This window comes from Pteropus alecto, unplaced genomic scaffold, assembly GCF_000325575.1.
Source record: "Pteropus alecto unplaced genomic scaffold, ASM32557v1 scaffold75, whole genome shotgun sequence".
Classification (NCBI taxonomy): domain Eukaryota; kingdom Metazoa; phylum Chordata; class Mammalia; order Chiroptera; family Pteropodidae; genus Pteropus; species Pteropus alecto.
Genome location: NW_006440638.1, coordinates 1,899,844 through 1,921,497, shown reverse-complemented (window position 1 = coordinate 1,921,497; position 21,654 = coordinate 1,899,844). Strand labels below are relative to the sequence as shown.

The window sequence follows — 21,654 nt, the reverse complement described above, 5'->3', positions numbered from 1 at the left end:
ACAGTCATTCCCCTGCCTATATCCTCAACTCTCTTGGCCCTCTCTTCGTCCTTAGTCCTCACTTGACAAACACCCGCCACCTCTACCCCTCCAGCCCCTAACCTACCACTGCTTAAATCCAACTCTTCACCTACTCTGCATCTCCACCCAGGGAACTGAATGTGGCATGGCAGGCTGCTGCATTTCTCTAGTCCATTTACACATCTCTGTTCTCAGACTCTCAAAGCTACTCTTGCATCCACTCTTGTTGCTGATGTCCTTTTTACCTATTTCACTAAGAAAAGAAAAGCTATCAGAAGAAAAGTTTCTTATGCTCTCACAATCTCATCTGCTAACCTGCCTGTATTGCCTTCCCTCCTCTCACTGGGAGAACCATCCATACTGTTATGTAAGGCTGCCTCCTCTGTCTGTGCCTCAGATCAAATCTCCCCTTTCTTGCTCATTTTTCCAGTAATTCTCCTTCTCTTCTACTTCATCAGTTTTGCCCTCTCTACAGAATTATTCCTATTGGCATGCAAACATGCCTTAATATAGCCCATTGTAAAATCCTGCCTTGACCTCACTTCCCCTTCCAGCAACCCTCATATTACTCTCTTCATCCTCCCAGCAAAACTTCTTGAAAAGCTTATTTATATTCATTATCACCAGTTTCTCTCACTGTATTTTTTCTCAGATCCTTATTCTTCTCTTATCAGGCTTTGTCCCTACTGCTCCACAAAAACAGCTTTGTTAGAGTCACCACTGACCTAACAAATCCTCATCTTCCTCTTGATTCAACCTACCAGTTCTTTCTCCTGGACACACTCTATTCACTTGGCTTCTGGGCACCCCACTGCTCTGATTGCCTTCTACCTACTGACTCAGTCTCTGTGGTGGTTTGACTTCATCTTGAGGAACTGATGACATTGGATTGCCCCAGGGCTCTATCCTTAGACTTCATCCCTTTTTTTCATCTACTCACTCTGTGGATATTCTCATAGGTTTGAACTACCCTCCGTAATGTTTATCAATGCATTTATACAAATAGTCATTATTCATCCAAGGACAGCACAAATTAAATTAATTTAGTTCAAAATGTTTTCCTTAGCTGGGAATTTTTCTACAACTCATAGAGAGCTTGCTTATATTTAAGGTAACATGGGATCACATTTTGACAATTTTCTGATCATGGGATAAATGGAGATTGCATGCAACAAAACAACAAAAACCAAGGAAGTTCTATAACAGGTATCTCAGTGAGAATGTTTAAAAATTAAATTGCCATTTTCTGCCATCGGCTTCTTAGACCATGGCTTTGGACATTCTGAAATTCACACCATTAAGATAGCAATTAGAATGAAACCATGACCAAGCCAAAATCTTTACCTTCTTGTGACTACTCCATTAAAATTTCTATGTTGGAATGTGTATATGTTTGACACAAAAGATGGTTGCACTGAAACACTTCCTTTTATCATAGAGAAAAAAATTATGGCACTGAACTGACCAACATGGGGAAGCCATATTTATGTTAAAGCATCTATTGACTCTTGAGTCTGAGATAGTTAATTAAGGTGAATATAAACCAACCAGTGTTGCTTGTGGGTTATGTTTTTTTTTAAATCACTGACTTTTTCATCCATAATTTTTACAGAATGGAATTCTTATGCTATTGAATGGGGACCTCATCTAGTTGAAAATGTGAGATTAATTTCATTGAGACTTTATGACTAAACAACTTGAACAAAGAAATTAAAAGATGGTGTGAACTGGGAAGGAAATGGGGCTTTTGTAAGAATTCTTCCAAATACTTTTGCAGCCATTTTTTTCTACCTGTTCAGAGAACAAGGAGGGACACATCATAAGAATTATATGGAGGAAATTATGGTAAAACAAGTCTTAAGAGAAAGTGAAAAGTCATCTTTTTCATCAGTGCATTATGTTTCAAGGTTACCTGTAAATAAATTTTTCATCTAGAAAACAAACAATGAAAAATTCGGTGACTTTGAAAAGAGGTGATTCAACAATTACTCAATTCATGTAATCAGTATACGTAGTTGGTCTGTATTTTTCTGGTCTGTATTTTTCAGGATCCAAAGTGAATTATCTATAAATTAGCTGCACAATTGCCAAATAATCCCTTCAGTTTTAACTTGTTAGAAATATTCAATATATTGAGATTATCCGATTGTATTATTTATGAGAAGTGACATTTCAAATGCTTCTTTGCCAAACAGTATCCCTGGATGACTTGGTGTTTTAGAATATGAAAATCTGTGCTAAGGTCTAGTCAGGACTGGTATTCTTTGTAAGCAGTGACTTATCAATTAATAAAATTGATCCAACATTTTGAAGCTTTGTTGAGATAAACTACTTAAGAATAACATTGTGTGCCCTAGAGAATTTTGGAATTTGTCAGAATAGTTATATATTTTTTTAGGAATGCCTTTTCTAGCTTAGTGCAGATTTAAGGGAAGAAAAAGCATCATGTTGGATATTAAACTTTTATCTGTTCTTCAAATTAGATCATTTCTTTAGTACTCAGCTACTTGTGAAGCCTTAGACATTGTTTTCATGACATGGTTTTCCAATTGGCCTTTTTCTTGGCAGGTTCCCAAGGGAAAAGTAGTCGTTCTTAATTTCCGATTCATAGACCTCGAGAGTGACAACCTGTGCCGCTATGACTTTGTGGATGTGTACAATGGCCATGCCAATGGTCAGCGTATTGGACGCTTCTGTGGGACGTTCCGGCCTGGAGCCCTTGTGTCCAGTGGCAACAAGATGATGGTGCAGATGATTTCCGATGCCAACACAGCTGGGAATGGCTTCATGGCCATGTTCTCTGCCGCTGAACCAAATGAAAGAGGTATTGTTTTCACATTATGGCAAAAGCAGCAATAAGGATAGCTCACAGTTATTGAATGCCTACTATGTGTCAGACACTGTTCTAGGCACTTTATATGGATTTACTCCTTTAAGGTTTAAGAGAAGTTCTTAGCTAATAAATGCCACCAAACCACCAAAAGATCATTTAAAAAAAATCAATCTTTTAAAAAAAAATCTCATATATATTCTTGTAAAAATTCAAAATAGAAATTCATAGAGTAAAAATGTGAAGTTTGCATACATATATACACATTCAGATATAGAAACATACCCCTTCATCCCATTGCAGTCCTCTCCTAGAAATAAGTGCCATACCTTTCTATGTGTACTTATTTATATGTATGTACTTTTACATTAGCTTTTAAAAAGTATTAGTGGGATCATGCATTCATATTGTTTCAAAACTTTTTCTTTTCGCTTCACACTGCGTGTTGGGATATTTTCATGTCAGTATATGTGAGTAACCCAAAGATAGAAATCTCTACCCTTGAAAGATAACTGCAGAGGTAAGATCTGTTAGGTTTGCAACCTTTTGCCTGATGACACTCCCGAATCTGCTCTTGCTTTGGGCTGTAGAGCAACATTACTGCTTTGAGATATCAGAGGACAGAATCTGAGTCTGACAGAATCTGGGTCTGACAGAGCAGCCAGAATATTTGAGAAGAAATTCTGGCTGGGAGCTACAGAGGAATTGAAGCACAAAATATACATATAAAATCTACCAAAAATCTAATCTTTAGCTGGCAGCTAAATTCTGCATATGTGCGGAAGAGCTCAATTGGACTTGCATGAAAGCATCAGCTGGAAGATGAAAGAACTGACAGATATTACAGCTACTGCCCACTGCTAGAGAGACATATTCTGAACTTGGATCTAGCCAAGTTAAATGCCTGCTTGAACAAAAATAATTTTTCATAGGAACACAACAGAATCTAGAGTCTCTATAATGTATCATTCATAATGTCCAGAATCCAATCACGTGATGACACAAGAAAAGTGTGTCTATATTCAAGAAAAAAGCAGTCAATAAAAACCGACCCCAAAGCAATTTAGATGTTGTAATTAGCAGACAAGCACTTTAAAGCAGCTATTATAAATACGTTTAAGAACATAAATGGAAATATATGTATAATAGATTGCGAATCTCAGAAGAGAAACAGAAAGAAACTATAAAAAAAGAATAAAATGGTAATTTTAGACCTGAAAGATACAGAATTTCAAAGTTTAAAGTTTACCTGATGGGCTTACAGGCAGATTGGAGATAGTAAAAGAGAGTCAGTGAATTTGATTAGAAATGATCTAATTTGAAGAACCAAGAGTAAAAATGTAAAGAAAAAGAGCCCCCCAAACTAGTGAGGCAATTATATCAAGTGGTCTAATGTGTAATTTGGGTCTGAGAAGAATAAGAGAGTGATAATAGTGCAGAAAAAGTACCTGAAGAAATAATGGCTTAAAGCTACCAAAATTTAGTGAAGAGCATCAATTTATAGACCAAGATCAACAAACCACAAACAACATAAATAAAAATGAAGCCATACCTAGGCACATCAAAATTAAATTACAGAAATCTAAAGACAAAGAGAAAACCTTAAAATCAATCATAAAACCAAATTACATACAAGGGAAAAGATGGTATGAATGACAGCATTCTTTTAATCAAAAACAATAGAGGCTGGAAGGCAGTGGAACAGCATTTTTAAAGTGCTGGAATAAAATTGTCAATTCAGAATTCTATATCCAATCTTCAGAAAAGAAAGTAAAGTAAAGACATTTTCAAATAAATACTTGTATCACAAGAAATACTGAAGGAATTTCCTCAGGTTGAAGGGAAATGGCTCTACAGGGTAACACAAAGGTAATGGAAAGATTGAAGGCCACTGGAAATGGTAAATATAAAGGACTATATATTATTTTATTTTCTCTTAATTTCTTATTTCTGTTCAAAACAAAAAAAAATTTAACACTGTATTGTAGAATGTATAGTATATGTATATATATACACACCATACATTATATATATATGTGTGTGTGTGTGGAATATATATAGTGTATGGAATATATATATACACACACACACACACATATATAACATATAGTATATATAATGTGTAGAATATATATATATGGCAACAATAGAACAAAGGATGGAGAGGTAAATGGAAACTATACCGATGTATATATACACACATATAAAATACACGAAGAAATACAATATTAACTCTAGGCATATTGTGAGATTGTGATAAATTTAAGGTGTAATCCCTAAAGTAACCATTAAAAATGCAAGAGTTAGAGCTAAAAGGGAAAATATTAAATTAGAATACTAACATTATTCAACTAACCCAAAGAAGGCAGGAAAAGAAGAACAGATGGAACAAAAGAAAGGTGAAACAAATAGAACAAAATAGAAAATGACACACTAAATCCAAGCATTTCAATAAATACATTAAATGCAGAGGATTATTAGAATGGGTTAAAAAGCAAAGGCCAGCACTGTGATCTACAAGAAAACACTTGAAATGTAAAATCAAAATTGAATGTAAAAGGATGGAAAAATATGTATCATGCAAACTTCATTAAAATTAAAACCAATACTTATAAAAAGACATTGTTACAAAGATCAATAGGCAACCTATAGAATGGGAGAAAATGTTCACAGAAATATCTAATAAAGGACTTTTATTCAAAATAAACAAAAACTTATAAACTTAACAATAAAAATATAAAGATTGCAATAAATATAAAAATGGACCAACAATTGAACAGACACTTCACAAAGGAAGTTATCTGAATGACTAATAAGTACATGAAAAACTACTCAGTATCATTAATTAACAGGGAAATACAAATTAAAACCACATTGGGATACCATTACATACCCACCAGATTGGCTAAAACATCAAATGATGGCAAGCATGTAATGCAACCAAAGTACTTATACTACTTGGGAAAATTTTTTCAGTAGTTTTATATGAGATTAAATGTCTACATCCACTCTTGGCCTAAGAATTGCATTTCTGGGTATTTATGCAAGAAAAGTGAAAATACATTCTACAAAGAAATTTGTACAAAAATGTTCACTTGGCTTTATTCACCCAATAATGGAAACTGGAAATATCTAAGTGAATATCAACAGGAGAATAGGTAAACAAATTGTGTTTGCATACACTAGAATACTACTCAGCAATGTAAAGGAACAGATTACCAATACAGCAATGCAAATGAATCTCATACATTGTGCTAATAAGCAGGAGAATCCAGACACAGAAGAATACATACTAAATGATTTCATTTATATAAAGATCTAGAATAAAACTAATCTAATGTATAATTGCTCAGAAAAGTAGTGTGGAGAGTCAGCAGACTGACTGGGAAGGGATACAGGAATTTTGTGGAAAATGGTTCTATATCATCATGAGAGTGTGGCTTACATAGATATACTAATTTTTCAAAATTTTACCACTAAGTTTTGTGCATTTCAGAGTATATGAATTTATCTCTCCTAAATTTGTTAATAAAAGAGCAGGTGGTGGGGATTAGGTAGCAGTATTCATAAAAAGAATAGTAGAGTGATGATAATTGTTGAAACTGGGTAGAAGTTATATTTTTCTATTTACCTTGTATGTGCTCGAAATGTTGCGTGAATAAAAAATTTTAGACATTTTTCCAACCTCAGTTTTTAAAATACATCTTCTTAATTTTAGAGATTTCTTTTAAGAATGATTATCTTCTGTGTCAAAGAAATATTTTATTATATTAATTCCTTTATTTTCAACTCAGTTTTTCTTTGTTAGTTAAATCCAAGAAAAATTAAATTTAGAACTATGTGCTAAAATATCTTTCTAAAATTATTACTGTCAGTCCATCAACACATGCATAGTGATGATGTCTGAAATGATGTTTATTAAATATTAACTGTGGTTAGATTTAGGAGGTGGTATTTGGGGTAATTTTTTTACTTCGTTACGCTTTTCTATATTGTTGAAATTTTTAAAACGTATTGTTTTTACAAACAGATTATTCTTAAAAATGTTTAAAGATGTCAAACATAAAATTTTCTGGTAATGAAAGTTTTCTATACCAACTAATTCAAATGTCCATGGGCATGGATTTTAACCCTGTTTATTAACACACCTGCCTAGAGGGTTCTTAAAATCTATGTAATTTGTAGAGCCTACGTGATTTCTGATGCACATCCAAATGTTTTGTCTTCTCCAAAAATGAAAGAAAGAAAAGAAGCTATGGCCCTGACTCCATTCCTTTACTCTCTTGTTGCTGATGTGATGTGTCAAGTAACAAAGATCACTCACTGTGTGTGTGTGTGTGTGTGTGTGTGTGTGTGTGTGTGTGTGTATTGAGGAGAGTGTGACCATTTTTAAGAGAAAATTTAAGAACTTCTGCCATTGCCTTTATTTACTGTACTATCTATCTGATATTCTAAATTCCTAATCTCCTCATGGTCACATTGCCATAACTTATATGAGGATATAAACTTGGACTTTTTTTTTTAATATTTAATAACTTCAGGAGATCAATATTGTGGAGGACGCCTTGAAAGACCTTCCGGCTCTTTTAAAACCCCCAACTGGCCAGACCGTGATTACCCTGCAGGAGTCACTTGTGTGTGGCATATTGTAGCTCCAAAAAATCAGGTGAGATTCCCTGAAAATACTAAGAAAGTATGGTTGTGTGAATTGTCTAGACACTGTGAGGGGCCCAGCTCTCAAGAGCTGTAGATGCAGGGCAAAGAAGGCTCTGCTGAACACAGGTATTTCTCCATATGAAGACCTAGATTAAAATTGCCTTTGCAAGTTATTTAACTTGCAAAGTCATAGATTCAGTTTCCTATTATATAACTGCAGTTTTCAAAACAAGTTTTGAATTACAAATGGTAAGCAAATCCCATGTGATTTGGAAGATGTTATAAGCAGCAGTGACTAATTGTGAGAAGATAAAAATCCCCAAGTACATGTGTGTTTCAGGTTACCATTTGTTCACATAGCAAACCCATCATATGTCCTCATATTAGCTATCCTAGTCACCAGATTGAAAACAGCCTTACTGCTTCACTTTGACAAAACCAATGCAAGCACGCCATGTCTTCTCTTCAAAGAACAAGTGGTCTGATGTGAAAGCTAGCATGCTTTGTGGTTTCTTTTGGTTGTTTTTGAAAATAAAATTGTGCAGCTTCCCCACAAATAACTTTATTCGTTGCTCTAAAACAATCAACAGAGAAGGTCTAGTTTTCCAGTATTTATTAGTTTGTGGTTATATGAATTTTTTACCCTTTCTGAGAACCACTTTCAGATATTAATTGCAGGACAGAACTTAGCATAGAACTAGACCAAGCCTACTTTATGGACTTTTGAAGATAACTTTAAAAAATTCTTATTATTACAAACACTATAGACTTTAATCAAACACTCTATGGTGAGCATTGTGATATTGTTCTTTAAAAAGTTTCTAATCTGATCTTTTGTATCACTTAGACAAATACTATTTGCCATAAATTCATTTTTAATGGAAAATTAGGCAAATATACTATGCAACTTAATGATTAGAATGCACATCCACATGCATGTAGGCACTTTGATCATAATTCCAAAACTTTTATTTTTTAGAAGAAAAACATGGTCGTTTAATGTATTAATGAACGAGTCTATAAATCTATTGAACATTTTATAATTTAAAATAACATTTAAAAATTACATTTCTCAAACAAACTATTATGTAGTTCTTGAGATCGTATTGGTCATCTTTCTCTGTGACAATTGCATACATATTAGACTAAATAATTTCAGCTTAATTATACTGAAGAGATTACAATTCAGCATCTTTTTTTCATTGTCTTTTTCTTTGATTATTTAAATTTAAATTTGGGTTTTATTTTATTAACATGATTTTTGGCTTCAGCCAATTGAGTTTTTAATCATTGTTGTAGTATGTGAAATCACTGGAAGCTCTGGCCAAAAAAGAAAAATATAATGAGAATAGTCCTAAATTTCTTTGCAAATCTAAGGGCATTTTCTTCTACTACATACTTACCTTCATTATTTTTTAATCATAGCTTTCTCTTTTGCCCTCCTATTTATTTATTTGTCTTGTCTACAAAAATTGTTATGTGACTAATCTCTAATTAGAGAAAGTTCAGCCAATTTTTTAATACCCTGGAAGGCATTTTATTACTAACTGGTGAGAAGTTACTAGACACAAAGTGGAAATATTTTAATACAATTTAAAGCAATGCTAAGTATGAATAAGACATTATTCACCCATCACTGTTTTTGACTTTTTTAAAGGTGGGTAACTATGTAGATATGTGGCAGTTATGTTCAAAGCCAAAATTTACCTTTGGTCCCTCTATGATGCTGTTGCCATTATCATCTTCATCCAGATTGCTGTGTCTGAGTCTTCTTTGGTTGGTAACTACATGCCTGACTTCACAGGAATTAATGACCATTATCATCCCTAAGAGTAGGAAGGGTTGCCAGCCCACCTGCTGCCCCACAAGAGTGGGGACCAGATGTCTGGGAGCCATGGGTATTTATGAACACAGTACAATTTACTTTGATTCACACATTGGAAGTGCTCTGGAACAAATCTGCTTGTACAGGGGAATGAGTGCCTATTAAACCAAAACTTCCTATTAACTTGAATAATTTAGGTCTCTACTATTGGTACTAGTGCAAAAAAAATTTAAGAAATACTTCAGAACTCTGACATCGACTTTGTGTATCATGCTTTTATGAAGCCTCTTTAAAAATCAACCACATTACCAATCGGCTGTGCTAGGCACATTCTTCAGACATAAATCAAGAAGACACTACAAGCCCACTTCCCTGAGCCCCTAGTCAAAAAGAATTTGACTCCTTTACATGTGATGGGACTATCAGTTTCCTTCCCTCAAAACGGCAACAACTCTACCATCTCACCCACCCAAACACACGTACACCACACTCTGACACACACTAATATAGGGGACATCTTAGATGATACTTTTTAATTTCTATTAGTTTTCTTCTAAAGAAGAATGAAGTTGGTAGGTAGTCCCTCTTTCCACTCCAACACATACCCAATTATGGTCTCAATGTAGGTTGCCAGGGTTACATAGTGTTTCCATACTTTCTTAGATGTAAGTGAACAGAGCTCCTAAGTTTAAGATCCTAACTAGGCTAGGGTTCATCTGGGGTTGAGATGATCTTTTGAGATGATTAAAAATTAAAGCAAAGAATACTACAAGAAATACAAATATCACAGAAGAAATATAAAAACAAAAACAAATAATTTAAACAATACATTTTTACAAAGGAAAATCATGGTACCCTATAAATCTGGGAAGAGAAGGAATTCCATTGAGGTTATTCAGCAATGATATTTTGATGCTTCTAATGTTGTGCTTTCACTAAAGCTTATAGAATTAAAGTTTGAGAAGTTTGATGTTGAGCGCGATAACTACTGCCGATATGATTATGTGGCTGTGTTTAATGGTGGAGAAGTCAATGATGCTAAAAGAATTGGAAAGTATTGTGGTGATAGTCCACCTGCGTAAGTAGCACCTGTTTTATTTCATAATATTTTGGTGGTCCAAGACTTTTCCTATTAAATTGCCCAGTTATATCTTATTTTGGGGAAGACTTTATGTTATTGTTGTTTTGTTCACAAATTCTTGGGTTCCATGACGGTGGAGTTCCATACAGCACCAAAACGAAGAGTAGTCAACCCAGAAAGTAAGGCAACATTACCAACTGTAGAGAGGCCTCAACAGCCGAAGAGATAAACAGAAGCCGAGTTGGTGATGCCCCAGGGGCAGATACTGCGTCAGTTTCCTGGATATATCACTGCCCTGCAAAGGTGAAGTTCAGCATCACAGTAGAATGGGGAAAATTCTAAGAAAATACGCAGGGGCCTGAATACTGAGGATCCAGAGAAGGAAACCAGGAAGCTTACTTAATCAGAGATCTGTCCTGGACCTTTCAGAACCTTGTGGCACCTCATCACATTGTTACTCAAATCTCAGCTGAGTGAGCCTGAAAGGTTCTGTGTATTTATCAGCAAACATTTATGGTGCTAAGTGCTCTGCCACTTACTAGCTGTGTGACATTGGGCGTGTTACTTTAATAATTAAGAATTTTTAACATATTCAAGTTAGTTATAATTTAAATATTACTATACCCAAATTTGTTGGAGAAAGGCCCATTTCTACATTCCTAAAGAAAGTGTTCCTTGTATTCTTTTTCTAGTGCTGTTGTAACAAATTACCATAAACGGAGTGACTTAAAACAACACATTTATCGTCTTACATTTCTGGAGGTTGGAAGTCTGAAATCAGTTTTACAAGGCTGAAATCAAAGTGTCATCAGCTCTGAGGGGAATCCATTTCCTTGCCTTTTTTCAGCTTCTAGAGGCTGCTTACATTCCTTGGCTGTGGCTCCCTTCCTCCATCTTTGAAGCACATTAACTCCTATCTCTGCTTCTGTCATTGTGTTGCCTTGTCCTCTCTGAGAGTCAAACCTTCCTCTTATGAGGACAATCATGGTTACATTTAGGCCTCACCTAGATAATCCAGGATAGTCTCTCCTCAAGATTCTTAACTTAAGCATCTCTGCAAAGTCCCTTGCATATACGATGACCTATTCCCAAATTCCAGGGATTAGAATGTAGACATCTTTTGGGGCCATTATTGAGCCCTCCTTTATTCCAAACCAGTCTTTTTTATCTGTATCCTCCTTCTAACCTCCTCATTGTGTCCCTTGAAACTTTCCTCTACCTAGTAGTCCTCTTTCTCCATCTTCACCTCTGCCTTCTTTTTTTGTTCTTTCTCTATAACCTATAAACTTAAGTTCTCCAAAATTAAAAGAAAAAACTCTCTTGACTCTCTGTCCTGCTCTAGCATTTTTGCAATATCTCTCCTGTCAATATCCAAATATTTTAAAAAATAATTTTGTTTCATTTCCTAGCAATATGGAAAATAAGCTACCTTTTAAAACCATCTCAGAATAAACACCAATGTTCCTTAAGTAAATATTAATAATAAAAAAGTTGAAGCATTGCTGAATTGGCAAAAATCTCAGAGGTCAGAAATGATGAGAAGCCCAAATCCAGAGAGAGAAACTAGTACTTGAAGGTGACAGCTTCCTTCAGGACATGTGCTAGTTTTTGATGACCTAGAACTTCATTCTTAATAGATCATGCTTGGGGACAGGAGACAAAGCTCAGGGTCCAAACAAGGAAGGAGATTGGATCACAGACCACGGCATAAAGAAGGGACCTAATAGAAAGTGACACGAATGTGATTGAACTAATCCTTTCCCTTCCCCAAAGAAAATAGTAAGAAATATTGGCTGTTTTGGTTTTGGCTTTTGGTAAAGAGAAGAAGAGGTAGCCTCTGATGAGTATTCCTAATAAAAAACCAGTCAACATGTGCATTTGAAGGTTACAATTTACACTACCAAAAAACACTGTTCCCAAAAAACACAGTCAAGAATTTAGTTTAAAAAAGTTTCCAATTTGATAGTTTCTCCAGGGTGACCAAAGAAAACTCAAATTCTGTCTGGAAGAATGCATCTTAACTTAGGCTTTAAGAGTGCCTATAAAGTTTCAAGGAACATAAGTTCTCAATACAAAAAAAAAAAAGGAGAATCACAAAACACAAAGGAAAGCCAACATAAACAAAATCAACAGAAACAAACAGTATAGTCAGACCCACAGAGGCTATATGTAGTAAAATTATGAGACACAGATGTGAAATAAATATGCTTAAATTCATGTGAAACATTAATCAAGAGACTATAAAGTACAGCTATTTAAAAGTATGAATAAGAAACAAGAGACTTTCAGAAATGATTAGAAAAGAGCCTAATAGAATTTCTAGAACTGAGACATGATAATATAAAAAAAACTTAATACATGAGTAAATAACTGATAAGACATAGATCCAGAAAGAATTAGGGAACTGAGAAATAATTACCTGGAATATAGCACAAAGAGACAAGCAGATGGAAAATATAAAGGATAGATTAAGAGTCACAGAGGCTAGAGTGAAAGTGTCTAATAAACATTTAATCAAGAGTTCCCAGATAAAGAATAGAGAATGTAGGGAGTTTAATGTTTGAAGAAATAATAGCTGAGACTTTTCCAATACAGATGAAAGATGTCAATTATCAAATTCAAGAACTCAATAAATCCTAAGCAACAAATATAGTAATATATCCATTTCTACATGTATTATAGTAAAACCACTAAATAACAAAGATGTTGAAAATAGCCAGAGAGAAAAGACAGATTATGACAAAGGAAAGAAAATTAACCTAATACTCGGCTTCTCAATAGCAACAATGGAAGTTAGAAGATCTTAGAAGATCTTCAAAGTGCTGAGACAAAATAACTGTCAAGCTTGAGTTATTTACCCAGAAAAACCTCTCTTTTGTGAATTTGGGTGAAATGAAGGCCTTTTCAGTTAAACAAAAGCTGAGAGAGTTTACAACCAAAAGCCCCTAACCAAAGAAACTTCATTAGGTTCTTCAGGGAGAAAGATAATGATCACAGATAAAAGACTGAGATGCAGGAAGAAACACTGAACACATAGTGGTCATAAGAGTTGAAAGATTCTGAGGTCCTTGTATTATTTGAGAACAGGGTGAAGATATTAAACTTTATAATACGCTAAAGTAAATATGGATGTTAAATTTAGGGTAACTTACAGGAAAAGTAGAAATAGTCTTTAATTTCCAAAACACTGGAGGAAAAACATAAAATGAGAAAAAAAGTTTGATCCAAAATAAAGGGAAAAAGAAACATAAAAAATGCGGCCAAATAAAAAGCACAAAATAAAATAGTAGAAATATCTCTAGATGTATCTGTAATCAGTATAAATGCTGATGAATCAAATCATTAATGAAAAGCCAAAGAGTATCAGACTGGATAACAAAGCAAAATCCAGTTATATACTGTTTATAAGACACATCTTCAAAATATAAGAACCCAGCATTTGAGAATAAAATGATAAAAAAGATATTGGCGGCAAATGCTAATTGAAAGAAAACTGGCATAGCTTTATTGATATCAAGAAAAAGCAGATTTTTGGCAGAAAGCATTACTAGAAATGTTCCATATAATGATAAAAAGTGCAGTTTATCAGGACATGTACTAGTTCTTGATGACCTAGAACTTCATTTTTAATAGACCATGCTTGGGGACAGGAGACAAAGCTCAGGGTCCAAGCAGGGAGTAATTGTATGTACATCAAAAATATGCAAAGCAAAAAAATGAATAAAAATTAAAAGACCATTTTTGTAGTAGATTTCAAACACATCTTTTAATAATTGACAGATTAACTGAATTACAGAAAGATGGAAAATCAGGATGCAAAAAAAGAAAAAACAATTAACAGGCTTGTTCTAATGGCTAGAGAACACTGCGTCCAACGATGAGAAAATGTATTTTTTTTTCAAGCAAAAAAATGGACACAGGAAAAAGAAAAAACCAGAATTGCCAAATAATCACTAAAGAAGTTTGATCTATAGTTAAAAGTTATCATGCAGGGGAACAGGCCCAAATTGCTTTTTTCCGTGAATTCTAACAAATGTTTGCGGACAGATAATTTCTACACTACACAGATGCTTTCAGAGAAAAATAGGGATTGTGCCACAACTAATTTTATAAGGCTTATATAAGTCGGCAACAAAACAAGGTAAGGACAGTATGAGAAAATAATATTAAAGACAAATCTCACTTATGAATGTGATAAAAAAAATTAAATCCTAAAAGAAAACATACTAGCAAGCCAAATTTATAAAAATATCTTTTGACCAGGAATTCAAGGTTGGCTTGAATTTAGAAAATCTATTAAATTTATACATTATCAGATGTATGACTTGTAGATTTATGTTTTTATTTGTTGAAAACATTAATTTATTAAAAATATCTTTTCTTAAATAGCTTGAATTTAAAATTTGTATTTTTAAAAGATATTTTAATAGCAAAAAATATATGAAATACTCAAGAATAAATTTAACAAATTCTATGCAAGGCCTTGATAGAAAAAATTATAAAACCTTACTAAAAGACATTTTAAAGGACCTAAATAAATAGAGCTATACATTGTTCTCATGAATAGGAAGAATCAGTACCATTAAAAATATCGAAATTGGTTTTCCATTAAATCTGACAGCCTGGTTCTAAAATGTGCATGGAATTGCAAAGGGGATGGGAGGGGTGATACTAAGTCAGTTCTGAAGAAGAAGAACCTGGCAGGAGGATTTGCCTCACCATGATGTAGCCATGTCAGAAAGATGTTGTGATTAAGACAATGTGGTTTCATCAAAGAGATAGACAAATTGAGTAGTGAAAACACCAAAAAGAGGCCAGAAAGATTCCACATGTGTCCAAAGATTGGGCACATCACAGAAACTCACAGGTCAGCAGGTAAAGAATAGCCCTATTGCAGAATAAGGCAGGGACAATTTTTATTCATGTGGGAAAAATGGATCACATTCATATCTAATATCACAAACATCAACTACCAGATGGATTGGGACTTCAATGAGAAACCCAAACGAGAATTTCTGCTCATCAGAATTCACCTTAAAGAGAGGGGAAAGAGAAGGCACAAAACGGATATTTGTAACATATTTTACAAAGAACTAGGTTCCAAAATGTATCAAGAAATCCTAAAAATTAATAAAAGATAACAAATAGAAAAAAAATCGTTAAAAGACATGAAAGGCATTCCCAAAAGAAGAAAGCTACACAGTGAATAGTCTTTGAAAAGAGTGTAAATTGGTACAACCATTTTGGCAATTGGTTTGGTGTTATCTAATGAAGTTGAAAATGAGCATCTATCCTGTGACACAGCATAGAGCATTTATCCTACCCTCCTAGTGTGCCCACTAATGGTACGTTTGCCCACGTGCACCACGAGACATATACAAAGAGTGTTCTCAGCAATATTGTTTGTAACTGGTGTGGAAGAGGAGTAAACAGCCAAATGTTTATGAATAAGAGAATAGTTAAATTGTGTTTTAGCACACACTACACAGCAGTGAAAACAGTAGATGACTCTCACCATTATAATGTTGAGGGTGAAAAAAATAACAAAAATACACACCATACCCTTTCATTTATATGAAGTTTAAAAGCATGCAAACTTATACAATATATTATTTAGTGATGCATATATATATATATATATATCGGTATATCTATAGATAAAAGAAAGAAAAGGATAAACACACCATTGAGGGCAGTGGTTGGGGTCGGGGAGGGGGAGGCGATGGAGGAGGCTGTTGAACACCACTCACTTCTGAGGAGTTTGTCTGGAATAGCCTGCCTGCCTACCATCAACTAACACTTTTACCAGAGGGATAATTTTTCATAGAGTATTTCTGGGGTGGGGCAGTGTAGAAAATGAGAAAATCTGTTTGGGGAGGTTTTCCCCTGTTAAAAGTATGACTAGAAGGAGAAGTGTTGTGCTTGGTGGGACATCACCTATGTCTGGTTCAATGCAGTATCAATAACACTGAATTCAGTTCAAAACATTTATTACATCCCAGCCATGTGGTGGGCACTAGGTTAGGTGCTTGAAATGCAAAGGTAGGGAGGGGTGACAGAGATGAAGAGGAGGATGTGGATCAAGAAATATTAGGAGGCAAAATTGGCAAGACATGGTGATTGAATGTAGTGATTGAAGAAGAGGAACACTGTGGGATGACAAAGTAGAGTCAGACAACATAACCAGCTATAAGACATGAAACAGTATCCTTAGTTCATTCTTGGGATTTCCCGGGGTGGATTCAAATGAAATTTCTTCTTGTCTTTCTAGTGATTTGTAACATTAATTTACAGATACAACACTTGGCCCTCAATACATTTATGTCACTTTGATTCTGTCACATTCATACTAAAGCTTAGTAGCAGCATAACAAAAATATGACTGTTACTAAAATACTCTTCCTTGAGAAAATTCAGTTTCCAATATGTTACATTCTTACTAAAGTTCAGTAGCAACATAACAAAAATATGTCTTTGTTACTAAAATACTCTGAGAAAATTTAGTTTCCAATGTATTCTTCGAAGATTAGTTCACAGAAAAGGCAGTGAATGATCACTATCATTATAGCCTAAAAGGCTGATCTGGTTGGGTCTTAGGTTTCCTCTGGTGCTTATAATAACTGCCTTTTTTTTTTTTTTTTTTTTACACCTACAGCACCTGGTCTTCATAGGTGGTCTCCCATCCAAGTATTAACCAGGACTGACTCTGCTTAGCTTCCAAGATCAGATGGGATCGTGCTTGTTCATAGCTACAGCACCTGGTCTTCCTAGGTGGTCTCCCATTCAAGTACTAACCAGGCCCAACCCTGCTTAGCTTCCAAGATCAGACGGGATCGGGAGTGTTCAGGGTAGCATGGCTGTAGACTAATAACTGCTTTTTGTAATTTTATCATTTAAACAAGAGTAACATTTGTTTGTAATTGTAGTTGACAGTTGTGTTTCATACACACTATTTGTATTTATTTAATGGAATTTGTTTTCAAAAGCAAGATAGAATATTTTTGTTAAAGACTTGATTCTCAGAAGCATTATTTAAATGACCTTGGCCACTTTCGTGACCAGAACTGAAAAAGTCATGAAGCCCACTCTTAGGTTTGCTCCATCCCTTGGCTCAGAAGATAAGAACTTTAGGTAAGAAAAGGTCTTGCAGTATTTCTTACTGGTTGGATCAAGTACAGATCTACTCTCCCCTCTATCCACTCCCACTCAAAGTAGCTGATAGGTGGGAAAAAATTATTTATATGTCCGTGATGCCTAAGAAGTGGTTTGGCTGAGAGAAGATGCCTCAAAAAAGGACTTTAGTCAAACCACCAATTAACTCAAATAACTTGTTTCAAAAATACTTGTCCCTAGAGTCATCTGGTCTTGGGTTCAAATTCTGACTCCCCTGCATACTAGCTGTAGAGTCTTGGGCAAATCACTTGAACTCTCTGAACTTCAGTTACCTGTTCTATGAAAAGGGGATAGTAATAGGATTGATGTGTAGACAGAATTCAACAGTGCCTTACTGAGCAAACAGTAAATGTTAGCTATTAAGCATTAAGATTGAGTAGATTAAAGCTTTCACCTTTTTAAAAAGTATTTTAGCTCTTAAGTTTAAACAAATAGTAATCTTTTGTCAGAAATTAATGGAAAGCTAGAAAATTCTACATTTTAGTACCAACTAGAGTGTATTTCTACACTTAAACTTTGAAATATATACATATATACTTAAACATGTTTTTCTTCTTTTAGACCAATTATATCTGAGAAAAATGAACTTCTTATTCAGTTTTTCTCAGACTTAAGCTTAACTGCAGATGGATTTATTGGTCACTACAAATTCAGGCCAAAAAAACTACCTACAACTACAGCACTACCTGTTACCACCACATTCCCTATAACTACAGGTAAGTTTTTCAGTTTTGAAGTTCATACACAAACTTAAGGAGTATAAGAAAAGTTCTTCTGAAGTAGGAAAAAATAAGAAGGAGATATTTGAAACTAAAATAAGTTAAATAAGATGAAAACCTATGTCAGAGAATAATGCAACTCCATTAGTGAAAGAAAAGTATAAAATGTAAGAATAAAAATAATTAATAATTTTTAAAAGTCATCTAAGAAAATTATGACCACTTAACAATTACTAGGAACTGTATTATAGGCACAGATCATTATAATACTAATTTTTCTTTCCTGGCAATTATAAAATTATGGTTTTCTTTTTACTACATAGAATTGTAGTATCTTAGGTTGAAGTTCTAAGGCCTTGATGCTAACCTGTTTTCACATATACCGGTATTTGGGCTTTTTTTCCCCCTTTGCTCCAAAATGTGTCATACAAAATATATTATTTTTTCAAATTGGAGTAAATCAAACAAAAATATTCACTGTATCATAGAAGCCAGTGGGAAACTCTGATCTGGGGTATGGTCTAAGAAGTGGAGAGGCAGGAGTGGGTCACTGTATCTAGTCTCTACATTCTGTCAGCTCCACCCACTGGGATTTCAGGCCTCAGATCTCAACATCTAAATGCAAGGAGGGAAAAAAGTGGAAGGGAAGGATCTAAGGTTAAGATATGAAATGGACTGAAATAAGACCAATTGTATTGCCAACTATTTTCTGTATGTACCCTGGGTAGGGCCATCCTGAGTACAACAAGCACTTACCAAAAGGCTGATTTTTCTGAGCACTCCCCAATTGTGCCATCTTGTGGCCTGGAAGTATACTGCCTCATGTTACAGCAGTATTTCTCCAGCTCATCTCAGTAAACCCTGGTGGCCTTATTCTTTTCAGTGAATTATCTATATGGTCATAAGCATGGGGTTTAGTGGTTCCCCAGCTTTTATCTTGAGTCCTAAACTGAAATTGCAAACATGGGTTTGTAATTTATCTTCTAGAGTTTTGCAACTGCTAAACATTTCAGTGAAAATTTAGGAAACTCTTGTTTTTATCACAGTTTTCTGCCTCAAACCTGCTTTTCTACCTTTTTTCCCTGGCATGGCCCACACACAGCACCTCTTAGGGTCATTTTTTACTTCCTCTGTCTTACCTCCCCACTGCATGCCCCACCACCACAGAGCAGACCATGTCATTTTTCCCCCTTAAATTCATTATCTACACCTGTGCCATCTAATACAGTAGGCACTACCGAACACTTGGAATGTGGCTAATGATACTGAGGAACTGAAATTTTAACTTACTTAAATTTTAAAAGCCTCATGTGGCTTGTGGCTGCCATATTGGATAGCACAGGAGCCCAGCTCCTTTAAGTGGTATGTAAGTCCCTTCACATTTGATCTCTAGCCTCTCTGTAGTTTTATCTTTAGTCCCTACCACCTCTCTCCTTGTGCTCTAAGTATTTTCAATTTTATTCTAAGTGTGGGAAAAGCTGTTGATGGATTTAAGCCAAGTTCAGGATTAGATTCACACTATGGAGATCACTCTGGCTACTGTGAGGTGAATGGATTGTAGAGGTCAACAGGATCCACAGATTCTCGTGGTTGTCCATGTGAACTACGTGTGCGATAACAGAGATAAAGAGATCATCAAGAGGTATTGACCTTTGTGCAAGCTAGGGACCTTGGGAGATATTGACAGGGCTTGATGATTAATTTGAGTAGGGAGATCAGAGCAGTATCAAGAGTGTTTCCCAGGTCCCTGGCTTGCAAAACACAGGAGATAATGTTACCATTTGGCAAAGTCAAGCACTGAGTTTAGGGGTATGACCTTGTTGAGTTTGAGGTGTCTGTAAGAGACTCAAGTGGAGATGTCGTGTAGATAGCTATACATGGGTCCCCAGACCAGAAGAGAGATTTAAATTTGAGAGTCATCAGTATATACATGGCTGACATCATGATCCAGAGTGAGATTACCTAGGAAGAAATTAGGGATGAAAAAAGGAGAAGGGCTGGAATTAAATCTGTAGAATCTCCAGCATTTTAAAGAGGAGGATATGCTGGCAAAGGAGACTGAAAATCAGCAGCTAAGAAGAGGCAAGGAAGCCAGCAGTATGTGTCATAGAAGCCATGGATGAAAATGTTTTAAGAAGGGAATTGTGAGTAATTCAAATGTTGATGAGACTTCAAAAAAGGGAAGTATTAAAATGTTTCCACTTGATTTCATGACGTGGAGGCTCCTGGAGACCCTAGCAAAAGTCGTGTGAGTGGAGTTGTGTAGGCAGAAGCCAGACAGAATGGGCTGAGGGGGTGTGTGGAACAAGGCAAAGAAACTGAGACAATAAATTCCAGCAACTCATTTCACAAGTTTGGCCCTAAGGAGGGAGAGAAGCCTTGAGTGTCTGGAACAAGTTAAAGCTAATGGGAAATCACCTATAAAGGAGAACATATTGATGGACAAAAAGAATAAATTGAAGAAGTGATTTCTATGAAGGTGAGGTGTGGCCTCCAGAGGACTCAGAAGGACAGATCTTAGACTAGAGGTGGGACATCCTTCTCTCTCAGGGGAGGAAAGCAAGAGAGAGGGTACAGATAAAGACAACTCAGACGTTTGGTGGGGATCTCGACATTTTCTTCTATGATCTTTGTTCTCTCTAGAAAATAAGTGAAGCCACCTACTGAGAATGAGAAGGGAGGTAGAAGACTGGGTGGAGGTGCGCGTGGTTAGGAGAATGAGAAAGAATTTGAAACACAGCTGTGGAAATTGGAGAGTGAGTTGATCCGCCAAACAGCTTGTCACTTTGATGAGGGTCTGTTTGTGCACTCGGCTGAGTGTGAACATAGATAAACAGGCTCCTACAGAATTCGAACAGGGTCGAAGGACAGAAGGAAAGAGAGTTTACGATATTGTCAAGAAAATGACTAAAATAATGGACCACGAAAACTAAGTGGAATAACCAAGGAAGTAAAGGTGATTGGTGAAAATGAGAGAGGTCAATGTGTTGAACCTCTAAAGACAGGGAAAAAAAAGTAGTCATTAAAGTAAATAAATAGCTAAACTCTAAGGAGAGGAGAGGCTATACTGGATATGAGGAAGTCTAAATTTGAAAGATTGGTGACTAAAGACTTTTGCAGGAGAACATGTGAGCTTAGGACTGAATGAGATGGAGCAGAGGAAAAGTCTCTGGGAAGGATGAGGCCACAGCACTGAGAGGGATTGTCAACAGTGAGGTGGCCTCAGGAACACACAGGGAGGCTGAGAGCTAGGTGCCACGCTGGGGAGTGTAGGTGTTAGAGAGACCACAGGAGGATGAGGAGGGTCAGGGGAGTATAGCTGATGATTTAAGGGCAAGAGAGCAGGGAT

At 35.4% G+C, this 21,654-nt stretch overlaps 1 protein-coding gene and 1 non-coding gene across 2 annotated transcripts in view; one reads left to right on the top strand and one right to left on the bottom strand.

Annotated features, from left to right (window-relative positions):
* The window catches only part of PCOLCE2 (procollagen C-endopeptidase enhancer 2), a 61,080-nt gene that overhangs the window by 33,159 nt on the left and 6,267 nt on the right, over nt 1-21,654 (top strand). The window contains exons 3-6 of the mRNA XM_006917451.3: nt 2,590-2,845; nt 7,393-7,517; nt 10,274-10,410; nt 18,148-18,302. Of these exons, the coding sequence (XP_006917513.1) occupies nt 2,590-2,845; nt 7,393-7,517; nt 10,274-10,410; nt 18,148-18,302 (673 nt within the window). The remainder of the gene's footprint in view (nt 1-2,589; nt 2,846-7,392; nt 7,518-10,273; nt 10,411-18,147; nt 18,303-21,654) is intronic.
* On the bottom strand, nt 17,160-17,278 carry LOC112484338. The gene has a single exon (XR_003048009.1). It is a non-coding gene; the product is annotated as a 5S ribosomal RNA (ribosomal RNA).